A 26571-nucleotide genomic window follows, 5' to 3' on the forward strand; every position below is an offset into this window, starting at 1 on the left:
CACTGAATAAGACCAACACACATTAAATAAAAATTGGCTATAATTCCACTACCCAGAGAAAACCATTCTTACTTAACATCTTGTGCCATATCAGTTGGTATGTAAACATGTTTTATTTTTTTAAAAAGGATTGTATGATACACATTGTTCAATAACCTGATTTTTTAACTTAACATTTAGTACACATATTTCCATCTTAATAAATACTATTTTATATCCATGTGCCCATTTCCTATTATCTGACATTGTTTCCAATTTCCAACTGTTAAGCAAGGCTATGCCAATACAAAGTTCATACAAATTCCTTAGAATACATTGTATATTTGGATACAGTGGTGGGTGGGTCAAGTCAGTGCACATTTTTTAAACTTTGATAAATGCTGTCAAATCACTTCCAGTGATAAAAGTCTTGTGGTTAATGTCCATATTGCATTAGAAATAGTTGCCTGCAAAAGATATGTTATCTTTGCCTCTAGTTCATAACTATTACAGTCCCTCTAGCATTAGATTTTTTTTTTTAGCTGCACTAGATCTTAGTTGTAGCACGCAGGATATTCTCACATTCAGTTCAGTGGCTCAGTCGTGTCCAACTCTACGACCCCGTGAATCACAGCACGCCAGGCCTCCCTGTCCATCACCAACTCCCAGAGTCTACTCAAACTCATGTCCATCAAGTCGGTGATGCCATCCAGCCATCTCATCCTCTGTCGTCCCCTTCTCCTGCCCCCAATCCCTCCCAGCATCAGGGTCTTTTCCAATGAGTCAACTCTTCACATGAGGTGGCCAAAGTATTGGAGTTTCAGCTTCAGCATCAGTCCTTCCAATGAACACCCAGGACTGATCTCCTTCAGGATGGACTGGTTGGAACTCCTCGCAGTTCAAGGGACTCCCAAGAGTCTTCTCCAACACCACAGTTCAAAAGCATCAATTTTTCGGCACTCAGCTTTCTTCACAGTCCAACTCTCACATCCATACATGACCACTGGAAAAACCAAAGCCTTGACCAGACGGACCTTTGTTGGCAAAGTAATGTTTCTGATTTTATATGCTATCTAGGTTGGTCATAACTTTCCTTCCAAGGAGTAAGCATCTTTTAATTTTATTGCTGAAATCACCATCTGCAGTGATTTTGGAGCCCAGAAAAATAAAGTCAACCACTGTTTCCACTGTTTCCCCATCTATTTGCCATGAAGTGATGGGACCAGATGCCATGATCTTAGTTTTCTTAATGTTGAGTTTTAAGCCAACTTTTTCACTCTCCTCTTTCACTTTCCTCAAGAGGCTCTTTAGTTCTTCTCCACTTTCTGCCGTAAGGGTGGTGTCATCTGCATATCTGAGGTTATTGATATTTCTCCCCGCAATCTTGATTCCAGCTTGTGCTTCCTCCAGCTCAGCGTTTCTCATGATGTACTCTGCATATAAGTTAAATAAGCAGGGTGACAATATACAGCCTTAACGTGCTCCTTTTCCTATTTGGAACCAGTCTGTTGTTCCATGTCCAGTTCTAACTGTTGCTTCCTGACCTGCATACAGGTTTCTCAAGAGGCAGGTCAGGTGGTCTGGTATGCCCATCTCTTGCAGAATTTTCCAGTTTGTTGTGATCCACACAGTCAAAGGCTTTGGCATTGTCAATAAAACAGAAGCAGATGTTCTTCTGAAACTTGCTTTTCCGATGATACAGCGGATGTTGGCAATTTGATCTCTGGTTCCTCTGCCTTTTCTAAAACCAGCTTGAACATCTGGAAGTTCACGGTTCATATATTGCTGAAGCCTGGCTTGGAGAATTTTAAGCATCACTTTACTAGCGTGTGAGATGAGTGCAATTGTGCAGAAGTTTGAACAGTCTTTGGCATTGCCTTTCTTTGGGATTGGAATGAAAACTGACATTTTCCAGTCCTGTGGCCACTGCTGAGTTTTCCATATTTGCTGGCATATTGAGTGCAGCACTTTCACAGCGTCATCTTTCAGGATTTGAAACAGCTCAACTGGAATTCCATCACCTCCACTAGCTTTGTTCATAGTGATGCTTCCTAAGGCCTGCTTGACTTCACATGGACATGGGTTTGGGTGGACTCTGGGAGTTGGTGATGGACAGGGAGGCCTGGTGTGCTGCGATTCATGGGGTCACAAAGAGTCGGGCACGACTGAGTGACTGAACCAAACTGATTCAGTCTATAACACATAGTGTAGTTGTCATTATAAATATAGTTTTGAACACTTTCACATTTTTCCATGTGGTTCAATTTTTTAATGAAAATAAAAGTTAAAGGAATAGAGTGAATACTCATGGACTTGCCTACTGGTTTCTGCAGTTAACGTTTTCCATGTTTGCTTTTTCTCTTGATAATACTTTCTTTTGAAATTATTTTAAAAAATAAGTTACAAATAACACTTATCTACTGAATACTTCATTATGCATCTTATAAGAATAAAAACATTTAAAAGAATATTCTTATTAATACTACATATTTAAAATTAATAATCTCATAATATCTAATATCTGGTCCATATTCAAATTTCCTCATTGTCCTAAGGTTGTCTTTTAAATTTTTGTTCTAAAGGCTCTAATTTATAAATAAATAATCAAGCTTTATGTTGTTTTTAGTTATTTGGTTATACAGCTCTTTGGTCTCAGTCTACAGCAGCCTATCTCTTAATTTTTTTTAAAATTTATTTATTGTCTGTGGTGGGTCTTTGTTGCTGACACAGGCGAGCTGGGGCTACTTTCCAGTTGCAGTGTGAGGGCTTGTCTTGTTGCAGGGCACAGGCTCCTAGATGTGTGGATTTCAGCAGTTGCAGCACATGGGCTCATTAATTGCGGCTCATGGGCTTAGTTGCCTCGGGGCAGGTGGGATCTTCCAGGACCAGGGATCTAGCCAGTGTCCCTTGTGGTGCCAGGCAAATTCTTAACCACTGGACCACCCAGGAAGCCCTCCTTTTTTTTTTTCCTTCTTTTTTAATATAATTAACTTTAAAGTCTGTTGGCCAATCCAGAATGTGATATACTCCTGTTTTATTTGTAAAAAATGTTATTTTTTAAAAAATTATTTATTTGACTGCACTGAGTCTTAGTTGTGGCTTGTGAGAGATCCTACCTGGGACCCCTGCACTGGGAACTCAGAAGCTTAGCCACTGGACCACCAGGGAAGTCCCAATTTGTAAAAAAGAAATGATAATAATCTTATAATCCTCTATTCCTCATTAATAAATTACTCCAGTATTTAGTGGCTTAAAATAACACACATTTGTTATCTCAAATTTTCTGTGAGTGAAGAATCCTGCCACAACTTAGCTAGCTCCTCTGCTGCTTTATTTCACATGAGGCTTCAATCAAGGAGCCCACCAAGGCTGGGGTCTCATCTGAAGGCTGGATTGAGGAATGATGTATGTTTTAAGCTCACTTGCACAGTGTTCAGTTCTTTATAATTAAGGACCTCAATTCCTAGCTGGCTGTTAGCCAGAGGCTGCCATCAGGTTTTTGCCTTGTGGACCCCCCTGACATGGCCAGTCGTTCATGTCTGTTCTTTGCAATGCGGCTCAACTGGTTGGTGAGAGAGAGAGTGCTAGCAGGACCAACAAGAATCTCTATAATTTAAGCACAGACATGACATCCTCTCAATACCGAGATACTCTACTAGTTGGAAGTAAGTTACTCAAGAAGAATGGATTACACAAAGCTGTGAATACCAGGGAAAGTGATCTCTGGTGACCCTCTTCACATTTGCTTGCTACACTTGTTTCCTTAGACAGAAAGCTAAATCCAAAGGCTTGGTTAGATTGAAATTACACTATTGTGGCAAGAATATTGAGAGGTGATGAGTACTTGCTTTTTGCTTGTGTGATTTTTTTTTTAACTTGATAGCATCATAACTGAGTTTCCTTAATGATGTCTGCTTCCCTTAACTAAGGCAGGTTAGAAGAATAAAAATGGTACAATTACCATTCTAGTTACCATCTCAACAACAATGGGGGAATATTCTATTTTTTTTAAAGTATTCCTATTCTTAACTATTTTATTTTTCCACTCAGAAAAACAAAATGGTTATCAGATTTTACTTGTTTAGTGTTTAAGTTTAGGATGCTTGCTTTCCAGGGATACTAAGAAAGGCATGATCTTGACTTTGAGGGCAATAAGTGAACCACTCTGGTGCCGGTCACAGAGGAAACTAGCCTTCAGAAGAAAGCAGGTGATGGAAGTTTTAGAGGAGAAAGTTGACTGGCATCCTTCTCTAAAGTTGGCAGGCTGATATTGATCCTAGGCCTAAGATGAAGTTCTGGGACTTAAAACTTGCCCTTGGGTTTGCTGGACACATTATAATCAGTAATAATCACATGGCAATGATATTTTCATTAGATATGCTCCGATAGAGATAATATCATTCTACATTTAAGGCATGTGATATAGCAGTGTTTACTCATTGGTTTGCAACTGAATTTAAAATCAACCAGTTTTCCTTTTCCGGTAAGCGGCCTGAGCTGACCCCTAAAAATGGTGCGCTATTCACTTGACCCAGAAAACCCCACAAAATCATGCAAATCAAGAGGTTGAAATCTTCGTGTTCACTTTAAGAATACTCATGAAACTGCCCAGGCCATAAAGGGTATGCATAGTCAAAAAGCCACCAAGTATCTGAAGGATGTCACTTTAAAGAAGCAGTGTGTGCCATTCCGTCCTTACAATGGTGGAGTTGGTAGGTGTGCACAGGCCAAACAGTGGGGCTGGATGCAGGGTTGGTGGCCCAAAAAGAGTTGCTGAATTTTTACTACACATGCTCAAAAATGCAGAGACTAATGCTGAGCTTAAGGGCTTAGATGTAGATTCTTTGGTCATTGAGCACATCCAAGTGAACAAAGCCCCCAAGATGTGGCGCAGGACTTAGACAGAGCTCACGGTCAGATCAACCCCTACATGAGCTCTCCCTGCCACACTGAGATGATCCTTACTGAAAAAGAACAGATTGTTCCTAAACCAGAAGAGGAGGTTGCACAGAACAAAAAGATATCCCAGAAGAAACTGAAGAAACAAAACCTTATGGCCCGGGAATAAATGCCACAGAAAATAAATGCAAATAAAAGTAAAAAAAATAAAATAAAATCAACCAGTTGAGCAGCATTGCAAAGAACAGACAAATTTAAGTAAACTGAACAGCATTCATCAAGCAATTACCTTATGCTCATTCCTAAGAGTATCACTATTCCCATGGGGAAAGTACTGCTAGTAATCTTACTTTTACAGGTGAAGATGCTGAAAAAGATCAAGTAAACCTTTATTTGACAAGTCCATAGTAATAAAACAAGAAAACTATATTTAATAAATTGGCAAAACTGGATATCAGTATGGAGAAAAATCTCAATTTGGAGTAGCCACTTTGCTTGATCATAATAGCTACTGTGATGGTTGGTAGTGGTATGTAATGTTGATACATAGGTACAGGTTGATATACAGATACAGGTTGATACTGAAAAAGCTGGTCTGAAACAAGCTCTCAAGTCACATTACTTTCATTCTTGTGTCTTCATAGGGACTAATAAATTCAAGAAATATTTGCTCACATCTACATTATTTAAATTTTCAGTAGTAAAAGCAACCAAGATACAGTGTAATATATATAGCAAGAGTGCTGGCTTTGGAGTTAAAAATCCATATAGTTCAATGACTTTTCCACCACTTACTAATAAGTTAGGGCAAGCTGCTTAAACTAAGTCCCAGTTTACACATCTCTACATTGAGATTTCATAGAATAGAATAATAAGGTATTTGTGTAAAAACCTAGTAAAATATCTGCTATGTATAATGTGTTGACCAAGCATTCCTTTCAAAGATAACCAAGCAAGCCTACTATCTTCCTAACAATGAAAGTGACTGCTATATGCAAAGAATATTCAAAAGGTAAAGAAAAATGTTAGATTTTATTGCTATAGGGAGAGAATGTGCCCACGTAGTTGGTGGTGGGGATGGGGGGTGTTGTCCTGATGATATTTTAATAAAAGCAGTTGGTTGGAACTCGAAACACAAATATCCTTATGCTTCTTTATACTACCACAGAACCTCACCATGAAATACAAAGGTCTATCTGTTAGAATATAAAAATAAGTGGCAGTTCAGTGGTTGAGACTCTGTGTTTCCCCTGCAGGGGACAGGGGTTGAGTGGTTGGAGAACTAAGATTCTGCATTCCACACAGCATGGCCAAAAAAAAATTATTTTTTAACTCCACAACTATCCATTCTACAGCTGTGGCACTGAATAGTGACTCATTTGATATCAAATCAGCTTTGAAAATATCTCTTCTAATAACTATCAAAGAAATATTGTGATTGACCCAACATTTCATTTGGCTTTTTCTGCAACATCTTATGGAAAAACATTAACTTTTTGGTCAACCTCACACAAGGAAAGGGGATGTCTAGAAAGAAGGTAAGGTGGTTGGATGCCATCACTGACTCAATGGACGTGAGTTTGAGCAAACTCTGGGAGATAGTGAAGGACCCGGAAGCCTGGCATGCTGCAGTCCATGGGGTCGCAAAGAGTCGCTCACAACTGAGTGACTGAACAAGAAGAAAGTATGCATATAAATTAACTATACCCACAGTAATACTGCACAGAAAACAATTACAAAAATTATCAGCATTAATTTAGCCAGGAGTTTGGGGTTTGGCTGATCCTGGGTAGGCTCATTCATGACTCTGCCCTAGCCTGGACCTGACAGCTTAGCTGGGACAGCTGAGCTCTGCTTGTCTCACCTTTCTCCTGGGACCAATGGGCTAGTCTGGTGATGGTGGAAGTACATGCATGACCATCCTAATGGCCCAAGCTTTTGTTGAGATTCTGGTGCCCATCTGCTTAACATCCCCTTAGCTTAAGTGAGTCATACAGCTGATTCCACTCTGCTTGTCTCTAGTTGTGGAAGAAGGACACTATCAAATTAAATGGAAAAAGGCATAACTACAGATAGAGGTGAAGACCTGGAGCCATGAATGCAGTTTACCACAGTGGTGATACAGAAAGAAGCTCTGTGTGGATCCACCACTTCTCAATAGAATTTGACAAGCATGGAGTCTCTAGCATGTGTCAGATACTGTATTATATGTTGAGACTACAAAGATATGTAATACTTGGCTTTTGTTTATGAGAACTAACAATATTTTGAAGAAGATACTGAGCAAGAGCCTGCAGTAGTGAGTTTTGGTTGCTCGTAGGGAAAACAGTGGATTACGAAGGAAGAAGCTGCGAATCTTAGCAGGATTCAGAATGGAAACACGGATTCTTTATTGTCTCAGCTACCTGGCAGATGAAAGACAGGCTTCCCAGGTGGTGCCAGTGGTAAAGAACCCGCCTGCCAATTCAGGAGATGCAAGAGACGCGAGTTTGATCCCTGGGTTGGGAAGATTCCCTGGAGGAGGAAATGAAAACCTGCTCTCCAGTATTCTTGCCTGGAAAAATTCATGGACAGAGGAGCTTGGTGGGCTACAGTCCGTGGGGCCGCTGGGAGTCAGACATGATCGAGCAACTAAGCACACGTAAGATAGAGCAAATTTCTCACCTAGTGAATCTTTATAAAATTCCAGAGAAGTACTGATTGCCCCCAGCACTAACACATCCTATCCCCAGACAACCACTGTGATTCATGCTTACTGAGTTGCTGAAGAGTAGTTACAAAAATGCATATAAATCCCACTCTCTGTCCACCCTACTATGTATTTGTCTTCGGGCAGAAAAACAGTCCTGTGTTTGCTCACAGAGCTTTAAGTTCATAACAATATTTAGTGCTGGGCCTCTTAACTTCTGTAATATTGGGTTGATCCATATGAAACTGCCAACATACAATCAGTTTTGACCTACAACATAGGCAATTCCATCGTGAGGCAGGAGATAGATGGGCTCCAGGCTAGACATTCACAACTAGCTTCTTGTTTCCATTTCCTGAGGAAGGGGGCAGGTGAGCTCCAGGCTAGATATTTATAATGAGCCTCCTGCTTGCACAAAAGTAGAAATAACAACAGAAACAGGGTAATTAGCCAGATTTTGCCTCTTGAAGACATTTTAAGATAACAGTCAAGGCAGGAACAGAGAAGGGCTAAATCCTGTTTGAGTAAAAGATCAAGAGATCATACATTTCCCATCTTTGGAGCAAGGGAGACTTCACACATGCACAGAAAATCTCCCTGGGGGTCAAAATGGAGAGGACGACACCCAAGAACAGGTGATAGCAAGGGCTCCACCACAGCCGATTAACAATGTTGTCATAGTTTCCGGTGAACAGCAAAGGGACTCAGCCATACATACACACGTATCCATATGGGCATGTGTGCTCAATCGCTTCAGTTGTGTCTGACTCTTTGTGACTTCACGGACTGTAGCCTGACAGGCTCCTCAGTTCATGGGATTCTCCAGGTAAGAACACTTGAATGGATTGCCAAGCCCTCCTCCAGGGGATCTTCCTGACCCAGGGATCAAACCCACATCTCCTATATTTCCTGCATTGCAGGCAGATTCTTTAACTGGTGAGCCACCGGAGAAGCCCATAAAAATATCCATTTCCCCCCAAACTCCCAGGATGTCACATAACATTGAGCAGAGTTTCATGGGTTATAGGTCTTTGTCAGTTATCCATTTTAACTATAGCAGTGTGTAATGTCCATCCCAAACTCCCTAACTATTCTTTCCCCCCATCCTTCCTTCTGGCAACCATAAGTTTGTTCTCTGTGAGTCTGTTTCTGTTTTGTAAGTAAGTTCATTTGTATAATTTCTTTCCAGATTCCACATGTAAGGGGTGCCCTATGATATTTTTCCTTCTCTGTCTGAGTTACTTCACTCAGTAGGACAATTTCTAGGGCCATTTTGTTGCAAATGGCATTATTTCATTCTTTTTAATGGTTGAGTAATATTCCATTGAATATGTGTACCACATCTTCTTTATCCATTCCTCTGTTGATGGATATTTAGGTTGCTTCCATGTCTTGGTTATTTTAAACAGTGCTGCAGTGAACACTGGGGTGCATGTGTTCTTTCAGATCATGTTTTTCTCCAGATACATGCTCAGGAGTGGGATTGCAGGGTCATATGGTAGCTCTATTTTTAGTGTTGTAAGTAACCTCCATCCTGTTCTCCATAGAAGCTGTAACTGTTTACATTCCCACCATTAGTGTAGGAGGGGTCCCTTCTTTTCACATCCTCTCCACCATTTATTGCTTGTGGATTTTCTGATGATGGGTCATTCTGGCTGATGGGAGGTGATAGCTCATGGAGTAATATTTATTTACTTTTGGTTATGCTGGGTTTTCATTGTTTTGCTTGGACTTTCTCTAGTTGCCATGAGAGACGGCTACTCTTCACTTAGGCACAGGATTCTCACTGTGGTGATTTACACTGTTGCGGAGCACAGGCTCTAGGGCACACAGGCTCAGTACCTGTGGCGAGCAGGCTCTAGGATGCTCAGGCTTCAGCAGCTGTGTCTTAGTTGCTCTGTGGCATGTATCCAGAGCAGGGATGGAATCCGTTTTCCCTGCAGTGTCAGGCAGATTTTTATCCATTGTACCACCAGGGAAGCCCTTGATCTCTGATTTTAAAACCAGGTTTGTGTTTAGATCCAAAATCCTACCGGGCAGCCTGCAAAGTTAACAGTCATAAAACTATGATCCATAATCTATTTTCAAAAACTCACTTGTCCCTTTCTTGTCCCTCACGCACTCTATGCAAGAAATACATAATCTCTAGAGGTACTCCCCAAATTTGCTCTCCCACTGCTGCCCTCATACACTTCTCTTTTTCTTTTGCACTTCTTGCTTCAAATCCCTTTAAAAAATGGCCTGGGATTCTCTTATTGGTCACCTTCACTCCTAAACTCTTCTTGCTTTCCTCCCCTTCAAAAAACCAAGAACTAGTACGAAACAGCAGTTGATGAGGAAAGAAGGAAGAGAGAAAAGGTAGGAGCACTGATATGCCAATAGTATTGTATTCCTGCTCCCCATTCCTCAACAGAAAGAACTAATTTACATTTAAAAGGTCGATATACTTATTTTAGTAGGTAAATGGTTAAACAACATCAGACTATTGAGCATGAGGAAACAACGTTCTAATCAGTGGAACAGTATTCAACATTGTAAGCCAAGAATCCAAGTTAAAACTAATCATATGTTAGAACTTACTTTTATAAAGATTTCAGTGTATCGGTGACATTTTAAATTGCCTCAGCCTCTCTTTTTCAAACAAACTCGATTACATAAAACAAGAAAAATAACGTGCTGATAACTTTTGATCAATTTCTTTTTGGGGGTACAAAATAATGTAACTTTTTTCTTAAGTTATTTACGGCGGCATTTTTCTGACATATGCCAGACGGTCAATAACCAAGACACCAGTATTTGACTATTAAATAAACTGAGAAGTGATAAATAAAAGCGCCAAGTGCTTTCAGAAGTGAAAATGAATCATGCCTAGAAAGTATTGCTAATGGGGAAAAATAAAGAAGCAAGAGACTGCTCTTGTACAACTTCTTAAAACACATTAAACAAAAAATTCTCCGTGTGATGATGATAATGAGTTTCTCCTAAATTTGCCTCATTGTTGTCGTGTCAAACAAAAACTGAAAGACAAATGAAATCAGAAGATCAAACAATATACCTTCACCTTACTGTGTATTGTATACTAACAAAGATTGAAAAACAGTATCAACAAGGCAAAAAGCTACTGTAACGCTCCACCTAGGGTTCTTTGTATATGGAAACAGACAACCAACATCCGGCCGCAGTGCTCACCCGCCCTCAAACTCTACAGCCAACCTCCGCAGTAGGCGGAGGCAGCTTGATCAACCCCCACCCAGCCTTCAGAAACGACTCTCAACGTTTGCGGCGCGACCGGAAGTGACGTCAAGCTGCGACGCCAGCGCCTGCCGCTTGCCGCTGCGGGAGGCATTTGGTCTATCTGGAGACGGCGTCTCTCACCGGATGGTTGCTAGAGTGGGATCATGACGGGAAAGAAGTCTTCCAGGGAGAAGCGGCGCAAACGAAGCGGTCAGGAGGCGGCGGCGGCCCTCGCGGCGCCGGACCTGGTCCCCGCCGTCGGCAGCAGTGGCAGTGGAAGCACCAGCGGCTGCGGGAGCGCAGGCGGCTGCGGGAGCGTCACCTGCTGTGGGAACACTAGCGTGAGTGGGAGTGTCACCGGCGGCGGGAGCGGCGGCAGCTGCTGGGGGGGCAGCAGCGTGGAGCGCGGTGAGCGTCGGAAGCGGAGAAGCACTGACTCATCTTCCAGCGTCGCCGGCTCTCTGCAGCAGGTGCGTGCGCGTCTTTCTCGCCGCTTCTCGCAGCGGCCGCGTTTTCAGAAGGCGGGCGAAGAGCGGGATGTGACTGCGGGATGCGTAGCCTGCTGTCGCTCCTGTTAGCGCTGCGGTCCTACAGGATCCGGTGTCTGAAGTGCACGTTCCTAAGTTCCCTTGAACCCCACACTCGCACGACTTGAACTTAAAATTTCTGGCTTTGCTGATCGTCTGACCCATGTTGCCTTTAGCTCCTTCCACTCCTGTGGTCACCTTTCAGTTCAGTTCAGTTCAGTTCAGTCGCTCAGTGGTGTCCGACTCTTGCGACCCCATGAATCGCAGCACGCCAGGCCTCCCTGTCCATCACCAACTCCCGGAGTTTACTCAAACTCATGCCCATTGAGTCGGTGATGCCATCCAGCCATCTCATCCTCTGTCGTCCCCTTCTCCTCCTGCCCCCAATCCCTCCCAGCATCAGGGTCTTTTCCAATGAGTCAGCTCTTCACATGAGGTGGCCAAAGTACTGGAGTTTCAGCTTCAGCATCAGTCCTTCCAATGAACACCCAGGACTGATCTCCTTTAGGATGGACTGGGTGGATCTCCTTGCAGGGTGGGCACCTTAGCCTCCCTGAAAGGTTTGGTTCAGGAACTAGCTTTCAGTGCCCTTGCAAGCCCCGCTTTACTTCTCTTCATCTACTTGATACAAGATGAGAAAATTGAGGATCAAAGAGATTAAGGAAGTTTACCCGTAGTTAGCAGTTTGTTAATAACACCAACATTCGAATCCAATATGTGATTATAAAAGCCCTCTTTACTGTGGTACATATATACACAATGGAATATTACTCAGCTATTAAAAAGAATGCATTTGAATCGGCTCTAATGAAGTGGATGAAACTGGAGCCTATTATACAGAGTGAAGTAAGTCAGAAAGGAAAACACCAATACAGTATATTAACGCATATATATGAAATTTAGAAAGATGGTAATGATGGCCCTATATGCGAGACAGCAAGAGAGACACAGATGTAAAGAACAGACTGTTGGACTCTGTGGGAGAAAGTGAGGGTGGGATGATTTGAGAGAATAGCATTGAAACATGTATATAATCATGTGTGAACTAGAGCACCAGTCCAGGTTCGATGCATGAGGCAGGGTGCTCAGGGCTGGTGCACTGGGATGACCCTGAGGGATGGGATGGGGAGGGAGGTGGGAGGGAGGGTCAGGATGGGGAACACATGTACACCCATGGCTGATTCATGTGAATGTATGCGAAAACCACCACAGTATTGTGAAGCAATTAGCCTCCAATTAAAATAAATAAAAAAACAAAAGAAATGAAACCCCTCTTTATGCCCCTTCAACCTGACAAAATACTGCCGTTTAAAAAAAAAAAGGTTTACTCACATTATAAGATGCAGGAAAAGAATAAAAACACACAAAAAACAATTACAGGACTGCATGCTTTAAACACATACAACACAAATGATGGGAAATGGAAGGCTTTCTTTATGCTTCCTCATTAATTGTTTGATACGCAGCCCCTTCATTAACTCGTCAGCCATGATATTTCTTATTTTTTGTTATTTTGCATTATCTAAGGCTTTTTCCTTTTTTTTTCAATCTTTTAGTGTAGTGTTGAACACAGGCATTCATAGCAGGCATTCTTTTCCCATTCCTTTTTGTAGTAGAAACAGTTTTTTTAATTTTATACCGGTAAGTCTATTTGTCATAGGTTCTGAAAGATATCTGATCAAGTTAAGAAAATTTTTAATTTCTGGTTTTCTGAGATTTTGTGGAGTTTTATCAGATACCTTTAGGGCATTCTGTTGAGGGGTCATACAGTTTTCTTCCTTTAATCTGATAATGTAATTTTATTGATAAATTGAATTGTCCTTGCTTTTTGAGATAAATCCTATTTGATTTGTTGATTTGGTGGTTGTACTTGACTGTAATTCAGTATTTTTATTAAATACGTTTGTGTTTATGTTAAGTTAAATCAGGTTATGGTTTTTATTTTTGTAGTTACCCTGTTTTGTTTTAGTATTGAGCTATGGATTGAGTTGGGAAAACGTAACAGTTTTTTTTTTTTTTTTCCATGTATTCCAGAGTAGTTTATATCTTTCTCTCAAGAGTGTACTTGACTGTTGGACCATACAGCTGTTTGGGTCTGGTGGATTTTTCTAGGGGTAGTGTTTTTTTCCTTAATGCCTCTCATCTTTTTTTCTTCCCCACTTTCTTTGATAGTTATAGGTATATTCAGTTTTTCTATTCCTTCTAGATTTAGTTTTGGATCAGTTCAGTTCAGTCAGTCAGTTGTATCCTACTCTTTGTGACCCCGTGGACTGTAGCCCACCAGTCTTCCCTTTCCATCACCAACTCCTAGAGCTTGCTCAAACTCACGTCCATCGAGTCGGTGATACCACCCAGCCATCTCATCCTCCGTCATCCCCTTCTCCTCCTGCCTTCAATTTTTCCCAGCGTCAGGGTCTTTTCCAGTGAGTCATTTCTTTGCTTCAAGTGGCCGAAGTTTTGGAGTTTCAGCTTCAACATCATCTTTTCAATGTATATTCGGGACTGATTTCCTTCAGTATTGGCTGGTTGGAGCTCCTTGCAATCCAAGGGACTCTCAAGAGTCTTCTCCAACACCATAGTTCAAAAGCATCAATTCTTCGGCGCTCAGCTTTCTTTATGGTCCAACTCTCACATGCATACATACTGGAAAAAACATAGCTTTGACTAGGTGGACCTTTGTGGGCAAAGTGATGTCTCTGCTTTTTAATATGCTGTCTAGGTTTGTCATAGCTTTTCTTCTAAGGAGCAAGCATCGTTTGATTTCATTTTTGGATATCACCATTCTTACCTTAAATAGTTTGCATATTTTTAGTACTCTATTATTATGAGAAGACCAGTAGTAAGGACTGTGTAAGCATTTGCATACAGAACTAAACTGTACTTTTATGAGAAGTACTTCATTGGGAAGTCTTACAAATAGAATGATGATGTGTGCATTTATAAAATCCATTTTGGTGACAGTATACAAAACGGATTGGCAAGACCTTTGATTAGATGTAGGGAGTCCAGTGTGTGTGAACTCACTCACTCAGTCGTGTCTGACTTTCTGTGGCCATGGACTGTAGCCCACCAGGCTCCTCTGTGCATGGGTTTTTCCAGGCAAGGATACGGCAGTGGCTTGCCATTTCCTATCCCAGGGGAATCTCCTCCATCCAGGGATCGAACCTGCGTCTCTTGGCAGGCAGGTTCTTTATCACTCATGCCACCTGGAGGTAATCGAGGCAAAAAGGATGTTGCGTTGGATCAGCATTCTGGCAGTAGACTTGAGAGACTGTATAGATTTGGAAAATAGGAGGCAAAGTTGATTGAATTATCTTAAAATTACTTGCCTGCTTTGAATATGATTGGATATTTAACAGTTTTTAAAATGACAGTAGCTTCTGGTAAGCAGTGGTACTTAATTATATATGTGATTTGTAACATTTTGCTGCTCTCTTGTTTCTTTTTAAGAATTAAGAAGAATGACCATACATACAAAAAATTCTTGGGTGAATGGTCTACTGGAGGAGTATCGTATTCTTCAGAAGTCTGAAATTGTAGAAAATTATTCAGTATTGAGTATATTTCCATTTGTGTGTTGTAAGATATTAATATTTCTTCACTTTTTATCAATTTGCTGATAATTACAGCCTGGAGAGTAATGTCAAAGAATACTGGGTAATTAAATAGTCTTTTCTGTGGTTTTAAATAACTGATTTATGCAACCAAAGAATTTGGAGATGTTTAATAAAGATTTTATTAAATGATGTATGACTTTAGAGATGTATTTTTATTGTTTAATGGTTCTTTATGTCTTTTAATTTTAGGAGACCAAATACCTTTTGCCACCTCTGGAAAAAGAGTTATTCTTGGCAGAGCACAGTGACCTTGAAGAAGGTGGATTAGACCTGACTGTGGCATTAAAACCAGTTAGTTTCTATATATCAGACAAAAAAGAAATGCTTCGGCAGTGTTTCTGTATCATAGGAGAGAAGAAGTTACAGAAGATGCTTCCTGATGTGTTAAAGGTACTTCATGACATACATTAGCAGGTTCCCCACTATATAGAAAGATACAAAAACTTTGTAGCAGTCATTTTACTTAATGGAAATTATAATTGTATGTTTTCAACTAAGCTACTTCAAAAAGATAAAGGGATTTTGCAGAACCATAATGGCTTTTTGTATTGAAAAATTTGCCAGAAAGAAATGGGACACTTTACTGTATTTAGGTAAGGAATTTTTTGACCTTCTGGGAATAATTCTATTAAATATTGGCAATTTAAGTAACTAGATTAGACATACACTGATTCTTTTCTTTTGCTTTAAGAAGTAGTATACTGCTGTGTAACAGTATGTAATAAAAGGAAGAAAGTGAAAGTGTTAGTCACTCTCATGTTAGACTCTTTGTGACGCCATGCACTGTAGCCCACCAGGCTCCTCTCTCCATGGAAATCTCCAGGCAAGAGTACTGGAGTTGGTTGCCATTTCCTTCTCCAGGGGATCTTCCCGATCCAGGGACTGAACCCCGGGTCTTCCACGTTGCAGGCAGACTCTGCCAACTGAGTCACAGGGAAGGCCACAGTATGCAGTGATAGTTTGTAATAGCCTGTATTTCATTAAATTCATAAATGTTTTTCTATGTTTATTTCTGAAAATTACTCAGAAACATATGTGGTGTTGTAATTTTACTGATATGGAGAAAAGACTTGGACAAGTTAAACCCAACAACATATATATCTAAGATGAATGGAGCCAGGGCTTGAATATTTAAGCCTTTAGTGGTATTAGCCTAGCATAAATAGGAGAAGACTATTGAGAGTCCCTTGGACTGCAAGGAGATCCAGCCAGTCCATCCTAAAGGAGATCAGTCCTGAATATTCACTGGAGGGACTGATGCTGAAGCTGAAACTCCAATACTTTGGCCACTTGATAAGAAGAGCTAACTCATTTGAAAAGACCCTGATGCTGGGAATGATTGAGGGCAGGAGGAGAAGGGGATGACAGAGGATGAGATGGTGGAATGGCATCACCGACTCAACGGACATGGGTTTGGGTGAATTCCGGGAGTTGGTGATGGACAGGGAGGGCTGGCGTGCTGGGGTTCATGGAGTCACAAAGAGTCAGACACAACTGAGCGACTGAACTGAAATAGGCTGCTATTAACAATATCTGGGCACCTGACTCACTCTTTAGTTTGTTCTTTCATAGTAAACATCACTTTAATATTCCAATTAAAACTATAAATTATAATGTTTGCTTGTTAACTGGTAGGTCTTCAGATTTTATCCCATAAAAAAGATTTTTGTGACTTTTCATTGGTTTGACTGCACAACTTTGCTAAGCAAGACTTTTTTTGTTTTTTAAATGCTTGTTGTTTTCTAGTTTACTTTGGTGCTGTATTATATAAACGCATTTTTAAAAATATCATTTTCTTTAGAACTGTTCAATAGAAGAAATTAAAAGACTTTGCCAGGAACAGCTAGAGCTCCTGTCTGAAAAAAAAATTTTGAAGATTCTTGAGGGTAAGAATGCATATTTCTACTTTCTGGTAACTTACTATAGATATTTAATCCTGTATTTAGCATAAATCATGAGGTATTTTTACTTGACTTCAGCTTTATTCTTAGCCATTAATTAATGAATATTTTTACTTCTCTTTATACAAAATTATAGTTTATATCTTAGAATAGCGTCTCTGGAATGGACTTTTTCATGTATGTGAGGTTTTTCCAAATCAGTTATATAGGTAAGAACTTTTAAGTTTGTGTGAAAAAAAAAAAAAAGAAAGAAAAAAGTTTATCCAAAATTCTATAAAAAATTAATTATTAAGAAGGCAAAGACTTCTCTTAAGATATTTTTTAGTTTTTTGCTTTCTCATTGCTTCTAATTATCCATTGAATACCATTTCTGCTCTAATAAGAGCCAAATGCAGAGTTAGAATAACTTCTTACAAATTCCTGACATTTGTCTGTCTGCCTAAAGCAAGACTCTTCTTTGTGATACATTACCTATGAATTTTGGATTTTTAAGCTGGGTTTTTTTTTGGTTTTTTTTTGACTCTACAAGGATTTTAGTATTAGCGTTACAAGAGAAGGAACAAAAAAATGGAGACTTTCAATTTCTAGAGATAACATCTTTTTAAAATGTAAAATGGTTTAATGGAATTTGTAACTGATAAAAGATGTGTACATGTGTGTATAGTCTGTAAGTATATTTATGTATATATACACATTCTCATTTATATACATTTTGTGCATTTATAGAATAGATAAATAGGATAGATACCTAAAAAGACATTTTAAATATAATAATTAAAACTGTCATCTTTTAACAACTATCAGGTTTCTTAATCTGTCACTTTATAGATGAAACCTTCTGTATAATGATAAGTTGCTCTGACTTTTTGTCTTATAAGCATGTTTTCAATTTTTTTTTTAATGTCATTCACCAGGTGACAATGGTATGGACTCTGAAATGGAAGAAGAAACAGATGACAGCTCTAAGATGGTATCTGATTTAGTTAATCAGTAAGTTAAAAGCATTTATTGTAATTTCAGAATTGCTTTATCATCTCTCGTGATTTCTTACCTCAAGAACGTGATTGTTTTTCTGTGTTATAGTTATATAAAGAGATTCAACAATGTTGGATTGATTTTTTTACTTGTAGTGATTGGTCCTTTTGATTTGTGAGGATGGAATTAATTGCTTTGAGGATTAAGATAATTTTATTACACTACTGCTCAGAAACAGGACTATAACAGCGCCAACACTGAAGCAGAACCACATCTCCCACTTGGGATTTGAATGTCTATACTACTACTGATACCCACTGTTTATTAAGTACCTACTGTAACCAACATGTTAATAGTTTAGAAGACTTTATTTCACTGAATTCTTCTACATACCTCTTAATGTTTGGTGATAATAGCTTCTTTTCATGGATCAGATAGTAACCTGGTTCATTGGATATCAGTTCAGTCAGTTCAGTCGCTCAGTGGTGTCCAATTCTTTGCGACCCTGTGGACTGCAGCATGCCAGGTTTCCCTGTCCATCACCAACTCCAGGAGCTTGCTCAAACTCATGTCCATCAAGTTGGTGATGCTATCCAACCACCTCATCCTCTGTCGTCCCCTTCTCTTGCCTTCAGTCTTGCCCAGCATCAGGGTCTTTTCCAATGAGTCAGTTCTTTGTTTAATATAGGTACATTTAATTTGACTATTGTGATGATGAAAAATAGCTGAAGTTTTGGAATGCCAACTAATTAAGAAATGACATGCTAATTTTCTAGGCTATTCTGCTCTGCCGTGGGCTTATTAAACTTTCACCCACTAATTTTATCATCTGTTCTGATTTTTTACTAAAATATTTTTTTTTGGTCATCACCAATGACTGACTTGCATCTCTGTTTGCAAAGTTTGGCTGTAGGCAGTAGCCCAAATAAAAACATAACCAGAGACAGTAACATAAATCAGTAGCACATATTTAACCTGAAACCTGAAAAGTGCTATTGGGTAAGTATCACTGGAAAAAGACAATTTAATTTCATATTATAACTATAGAGAGAGCATCAGCTACTTATACTGAAGCACTGAAGAAATCATTGTATCTTGGCTGCCTCATAATCAGTGGATTTTTGGTCATCACATTCATCTTGCCTCAGAGTGTCATAGGATGGTTTATACTTACCCACAAAGTATAAAATGTACACATTTCTACAGTCTTGCTATTGACTTTTCTTCAAAATATGTAGCTTTAAATTGCTTATATGTATGCTCATCTAGTTTAGCTAGTTTAAGCCTGTCACTTTTTAGTTTTACATTTTAGTTTCTTAAATAATCTAAATTAATCATCTTGTTTCTTGATGCTTTTTACAGAGCATCAACTTTTGCTTGATTACTTTTGTTTTGCCTTTGTTTAAATGTGTTTATTTTTCCAAGTTTTGAGGTGTTTCCAAGGTTAAGTCCTTTATTGTTCACACCTGAACACTAATGCTACTTTTCTACTGTTAGAAGCCATTTAATGATACCCAATTAGATTAGAAATTTGTTTCTTTTTTAAAAATTACAACAAAGTACAGTATTTGACTTCTGAACTTTTCTAATGAAAAAAAAAGGTGATTAGATTCAAAGTGACTATTGTGAAGAACCGAGTTTTACAATGTTACCATGAGACAGGTCATGTTAGCTTTTAAATGCTGCAGTGAGTAGGTTAAGCAATCACAGATATTACCCAAAATTGTCATAGTAGCCACTTGTGGACCTGGTAAGTGTCAGATCATTGAGATTCTTTTGAGTTATTTCAGTATGTAGGCTTTAAAAAAAATCATATTTGTAAGCTACAGGATGCCAAATAAATAATAATATTAAGAGCATTGTATGCCAGACACTGTTCTAATCACTGTACTTGCCTTCATTCACTCATTGGGTTTGTACACTAGCCTTGTGAGGTGGGTGGTATTAGTATTATCATTTTACAGATGACAGATAAGGTCTAGAAAGATTTGTGTGCCTGAGGTCACACATATGAATGTGGAAGTAGAAGGAGTGTTAGTTATGAAGAGACTTTAAGTGTTCATGTAACTGGACCTGGCTTTAAAACACTTAACGTTCTCTAAAATCACTTTGTACATTTGTAGAATATGGGTAATACTTGGCCCCAATAGGATAATTGGGATTAAATGGTAGTGGAGTGGTAAAGAAGCCACCTACCAGTGCCAGAGATGCAGGTTTAATCCCTGGGTCAGGAAGATCCGCTAGAGTAGGAAATGGCAATGTGCCTCAGTATTCTTGCCTGGAGAATTCCATGAACAGAGGAGCCTGGCGGGCCATGATCCATGTGGTCACAAAGAGTCAGACATGGCTGAGCAACACTAATGTGACTTGTTTGTTATTTTTAAAATTTTTTTTACTATTTTGTTACTAATCTTAATTATGAATAGGGAGATACACTGCACTGTGAAACAGTGAAGGTGGGACAGGGAAATAATGTGGGAAAATGTTGGCCTTAGCCCACATTGCTGACTTGACAATTTGCTGCTTGCTTTGTGCTCAGAGGTCAGTTCAGTCCTGTTAATTTCTGTTGAGTTGAACTGAACCTGGTGGGCATGCTCATATAAACTTCATTCCAGTGCTTCAGCAGAGGGTTGCTAGTTAACATGTTTGGTACTTGGTGCTGAAAAGTTTCATGTATTTTATTACCTGCTGGTTTTTTACTCTAATAGATAACAGTAGTCTGACCTTTTTGGATGCTGAGGGAACAGTTATGAGTAGGCAAGAACCTTCAAGGAATTCCGCAATTTGGGAGAGGAAAATAAGGCTGAATACATTGAACAGGTAGCTTCTGTGGAACACAGGATTAATAGGCAATAGGAAAGGAAACCTTAGCAAAGTAATGATAACTCGCAAAGAAGTAGAGTTAGAACACAAATGTAGTTTCAGGAACTAAAACAATTCTGAATTCCTAAATTTAGGAGACAAACAACAGATTAGCCATGACTGGAGGCTAGCTACATCATTGTGCTAAGAAATTAAATTGAATAAATAAATACAGAATAGTAGAGAGAAACCACACAGAGAAAGTGTAAATCCTTATGTATAACTCATGGTTACCTGGAAGACAGTTTTAGACCTATCTTGAACATACTAGAAATCCCAGAAAGAGAAACAAATAGCTAGAAAAGAATTGAAGAAATGATAGAAGTAACATTTTTTATTTAAAGACCTAAGACTGTAAGGACAAGGATGACGATCTGGTTATGAGTTGAATTGTGTCCCTCCAAAATTCATATATGGAAGTCCCTAACCCTTAGCACTTCAGAACATAACCTTATTTGGAGATTAGGTCTTTAAAGAGGTGATTTGTTTGTTGTTTAGTCCCTGAGCCATCTCTCATTCTTTTCCGACCCCATGGACTATACAGCTCGCCAGGCTCCTCTGTCCATGGGATTCTCCAGGCAAGAATATGGGAATGGGTTTCCATTTCCTTTTCCAGGGGATCTTCCCCAAGGACTGAACCTGCGTCTCCTGCTTGGCAGGCAAATTCTTTACCACTGAGCCACCTGAGAGGCCCAAAGAGGTGATTCAGTCAGTCCAGTCTGACTGGTGTTCTTATAAGACAAGGGAATTTGAGAGCCCTGAGAGACACCAGGGCCGGGCAGACACAGAGCAGAGCCGTGTGGACCCTGTCTGCAAGTCAGGGAGAGGCCTCAGAGGAAGCCAAACCTGCAGATACCTTGATCTTCAACCTCCACCTTGCAGAACTGTGAGAAATACATTTTTATTGCTTAAGCCAGCCATTCTTGGTATTTTGTTATGACAGCTCTAGCAGACAAATACAAACTTATATGTATATGTGTGTACTTGTGTAAATTTCCTGGTGCAATTTTCCCCCCAAACTTTTTATTTTGGAAAACTTCCAACTTATATTTTGGAGAACTTTAAACTTATGTAAAATTGAAAGAATTATATGATGAACATCTGTATACTTTCTGCCTAGATTCAGCAACAGTAAGATCTTGCCAGTTTTGCTTTCTCTCTCCTTATATTTCTCTTTTTCACCAGGAACCATTTGTATTAGGTCGCTGGAGCTGCCAGAGCAGAGTACCATAGCCTGGCTGGGTTAAACAGCAGAAGCTTATTTCCTCACCATTCTGGAGGAAAGTCCAGGATTAGGGAACTGACAGGGCTCTTTTCTCTGAGGCCTCTCTCTTTGACTTGTATATGGCCACCCTGTTGCTGCCTTTTCACTTGGTTGACTTCCCTTGTGTGTCTCCCTGTTGTCTCTCTCTGTGTGCTCTTCTCCCCTTAAAAGGTCACCAGTCATGCTGGATTAGGGCCCACCATTATGGCCTTCAGTCCGTTAGGTTCAGTCGCTCAGTCGTGTCCGACTCTTTGCCACCCCGTGGACTCAGCATGCCAGGCTCTCCTGTCCATCACCAATTCCTGGAGCTTGCTCAAACTTATGTCCATCGAGTCGGTGATGTCATCCAACCATCTCTTCCTCTGTCGTCCCCTTCTCCTCCTGCCTTCAGTCTTTCCCAGCATCAGGGTCTTTTCTTTTCTTTTTTTTTTTTAGGGTCTTTTCTAAGGAGTCAGTTGTTTGCATCAGGTGGCCAAAGTATTGGAGTCTCAGCTTTAGCATCAGTCCTTCCAATGAATATTCAGGACTAATTTCCTTTAGGATTGACTGGTTTGATCTCATTGCAGTCTGAGGGACTCTCAAGAGTGTTCTCCAACACCATAGTTCAAAAGCATCAATTCTTCAGCGCTCAGCTTTCTTTATGGTCCAACTCTCATATGCATACATGACTACTGGAAAAACCATAGCTTTGACTAGACAGACCATTGTTGGCAAAGTAACGTCTCTGCTTTTTAATATGCGGTCTAGGTTTGTTATAACATTTCTTCTAAGGAGCAAGCATCTTTTAATTTCATGGCTGCAGTCACCATCTGCAGTGATTTTGGAGCCCAAGAAAATAAAGTCTGTCACTGTTTCCACTGTTTCCACATCTATTTGTGATGAAGTGATGAGACCAGATGCCATGATCTTCATTTTTTGAATGTTGAGTTTTAAGCCAGCTTTTTCATTCTCCTCTTTCACTTTCATCAAGAGGCTCTTTAGTTTTTCTTCGCTTTCTGCCATAAGGTTGGTGGTATCTGCATGTCTGAGGTTATTGGACTTATTTTAACTTAAATTAGCTTTTAAAGGCCCTATTTCTAAAATGGTCACATTCTCAGGTACTGGAGTTAGGGTTTCACATACGAATTTTTTGTGAGCAAATAGTTCAGTTCATAACCTATCAAAAACTAAGTTGCAGATGTCATAACATTTCATACCTAAACAATTCAGTGTGCACTTCTTAAAAATAAGACCAGTCATCACTCTTCATAAATAATCAGTATTTCAAGTAGTATCATTTAATGCATTGTTCATACAAAATTTCCCCAATTGCTAAAATAAATTTATAGCATATTTATTTATTTTAATTAATTAGCTGATTGATTCTGATCCAGAATCCAGTGGAATTCATGTGTTATGTTTGACTGTTAGTATTACAAAGTTGAGTTTTCTTTTTGTTTATTTCTGGGTTTGTTGTTTTTTTGTTTTAATTTTCGCTGTGCTGAGTCTTTGTTGCATCACATGGGCTTTCTCTAATTGTGGCACACAGACTTCTCTTGTTGTGGTACACAGGCTCTAGAGCATGTGGGCTCAGTAGTTCCAGGTGCATGGGGCACTCTGGTTGTGGTACACCTGCTTAGTTGCCCCGCGACATGTGGGATTTTAGTTCTCAGATCAGGGATTGAACCCACGCCCCCTGCATTGCAAGGTGGGTTCTTAATCAGTGGACCACCAGGAAAGTCTGAAAGCTGAGTTTAAAGAGAAGATACAGATAGAAGAGATAAAAGCTTAATGAATAGTCCAAGAACTTAGTTCACATCTTAAAGGAACTTAAAAAATAACAAATCAAAAGGAAGTAGAAAGAATAACAGAGGTAAACATTAAAACTAAAGACATAGAAAATAGAACGATAAATTTGTATACTTGATTTTTGTAAAGGCAAGAAAATAAGATGAATTCTTCTTAGATCTAATTAAGGAAATAAGTGGAGAGCAATTAAAATCGAGGTTAGTGAGGAAGGAAGAGTCATGCATTTTATGAGTTTGAAAGAATAGTGAGAAACCACATGCAGCATTGTATAAACGAATTTGAAGCTAGCAAATGGATATTCTATCAAAATACACATTAACCAAATTAACTTCTTCCTAAAGTGGAAAACCTGAAGAGATTAACAAACAAGAAATTAGAAAGGTAAAGAGATCTGTTGAAAAAGACAAGGTGAATCCACAGCATTACTTACAATATTCAGTACTTGTAACATGTTTATAGCTAATAAAATGTTCAATAATGTTATCTGTTATAATTTCAAATAGATTACACCTGTGCTATTTAAATTAGTCCAAGCCCTAGAAAAAGATGAAAAGATCTTCAATTTACTTTATGACTTCTCCATAGTTTTCATATTCCAAATCTCATACATAGTGTCAAAAAAAATGGGGGGGGATTATAGGCCTTCTCACTTGTGACTATAGATGCAAAAATTGTAAGTACAACATTAGCATATAGAATCCAGCAGTGTATTAGTGAATAATTATACTACTGACCAGGTAGGATTTACTCTGGGAATTTATAGCAGACTTAATTAGAAAGTCTTTTAGTGTAATTCATTTCAATAAATTAAAGGAGAAAAGTTCAGATAAGTAGATGCTAAAAATGCCTTTGATAATACCCAGCTGTCATTTCTAATATAAGCTATAGGTAAAAGAGATATAGAAAACTATTCAGATACAGTAATGACCATTTGACCAGACTTAACCACCCACTTGGTGAACTAAAATGAGGAATCAGACAAGACCGTTCGTTTTCAACATTTCTTGAAGGTTCAAGCAAATGCAGTTAGACCAGAAAAAACCAAAAAGCCACACATACGCAACATGAGTGGTAGAAAGTAATTAACTGGTCAAAGGCAGCTAAAAAGATGGGATGATGGAAGCCCAGAGATTGGGGTGATGTACTTTGAAGATGGAGAAAGGAGCCAAAAGCTAAGGAATGCAGGTAATCTTAAGCTGGAAAAGACAAGGAGATGAATTCTCCTCTGGAACCTCCAGAAGAAATGTGGCACTATCTATGCCTTGATTCTAGTGTCCCAAGACTCACTTGGGATTTCTGACTTCCAGAACTATCAGGTAATGTAAGGTATGTTGTGTTAAGCCACTGTTGCCTCTCTAATTTGTAACAGAGCCAATAGAAAACTAATGCAAGGTACTTGACATAAAGCCAGAGTTACAGATTGTTGCCTGTAGCCATAGAGATATTTTGCTCAAAATTTAAATATATAAAGTTTCAGATGGTTTCCAGCTTTTAAAAATCAGGTGAGAGTTCACCAAAATTTTGATTTTTGAATTGCTTAGAAATCAGATCAGCTTTTCCTGAGGGGGGACAAAAAAAAAAAAATTAGAGCTGAGTGTAGGTACTCTCTTTTTGCGTGGCATGTGTGTGTTTCACTGTGCCACATAGTACTACATTTGCCTGTATGTTTAATGTACAGAATGTCTAGAAAAGGAAGCTCTGGTTCAAGGGAAAATACATAAAGGCCAAAGGTTTGCCTTGGAACCAGTTCTGTCAGTTTTTCAGGGTCTTATCAACTGGGACATACACCTTTACATTTTTATCCCAGTTTTGATGAACACAAAGAACTTTACGTAGATCTGGATAAAGCAGTCTTTATTATTAAAAGCACATGGAAATTTTGATGTTTTCTTTTAATGAGTAACTTATGTGCTTTTATTATAGTGCTTATGGCAAAGGAGATAGTATTAAGGATTCTTAGGATTGTCTAAGAGGCTGTAAAATGACACCTTTCAATATGAGGTATATATGTGTATGGTATTTAATATGCTTTATGTGAATTAATTTTCTCATACAATTTGAAAATACAGTACACACAGATGTTTATGCACAATTTTATTTTTTATTTTTTTCATTTATTTTCATTAGTTGGAGGCTAATTACTTTACAATATTGTAGTGGTTTTTGCCATACATTGACATGAATCAGCCATGGATTTACATGTGTTCCCCATCCTGAACCCCCCTCCCGCCTCCCTCCCCATCCCATCCCTCTGGGTCATCCCAGTGCACCAGCCCCGAGCACTTGTCTCATGCATCCAACCTGGACTCGCGATCTGTTTCACACTTGATAATATACATGTTTCGATGCTATTCTCTCAGATCATCCCACCCTCTCCTTTTCCCACAGAGTCCAAAAGTCTGTTCTATACATCTGTGTTTCCTTTTCTGTCTTGCATATAGGGTTATCATTGCCATCTTTTTAAGTTCCATATAAATGCGTTAGTATACTGTATTGGTGTTTATCTTTCTGGCTTACTTCACTCTGTATAATGGGCTCCAGTTTCATCCATCTCATTAGAAGTGATTCAAATGTATTCTTATTAATGGCTGAGTAATATTCCATTGTATGCACAATTTAAAAAAATTTAAAATTATATTTTCAGTTTTATATGATTTATATGTTTATAAAACAAACAGCTTTATATGTTTGTTATATTCTAAGGTCAGCTTTCAAATACATGTTTTTTCCCCCAAACTCTTTTGATTTCTATTGCTTTTTGAAATTTTGATTGCTTACTCATACTTAGTTTACAATAGTTCTCTTTCTTTCTTCTTTTACGATAGTTCTTTTTTAC

The 26571-nt window shown here is 39.0% G+C and overlaps 1 protein-coding gene across 1 annotated transcript in view; it reads left to right on the forward strand.

The window, feature by feature from the left end:
• Positions 1 to 10852: 10852 nt before the first annotated feature.
• CAAP1 (caspase activity and apoptosis inhibitor 1) overlaps positions 10853 to 26571 on the forward strand; it is a 71644-nt gene continuing 55925 nt past the window's right edge. The window contains exons 1-4 of the mRNA XM_061132286.1: positions 10853 to 11271; positions 15135 to 15335; positions 16747 to 16831; positions 17761 to 17836. Of these exons, the coding sequence (XP_060988269.1) occupies positions 10966 to 11271; positions 15135 to 15335; positions 16747 to 16831; positions 17761 to 17836 (668 nt within the window). The 5' untranslated portion in view covers positions 10853 to 10965. The remainder of the gene's footprint in view (positions 11272 to 15134; positions 15336 to 16746; positions 16832 to 17760; positions 17837 to 26571) is intronic.

This window comes from Dama dama, chromosome 29 (assembly GCF_033118175.1).
Source record: "Dama dama isolate Ldn47 chromosome 29, ASM3311817v1, whole genome shotgun sequence".
Classification (NCBI taxonomy): Eukaryota; Metazoa; Chordata; class Mammalia; order Artiodactyla; family Cervidae; genus Dama; species Dama dama.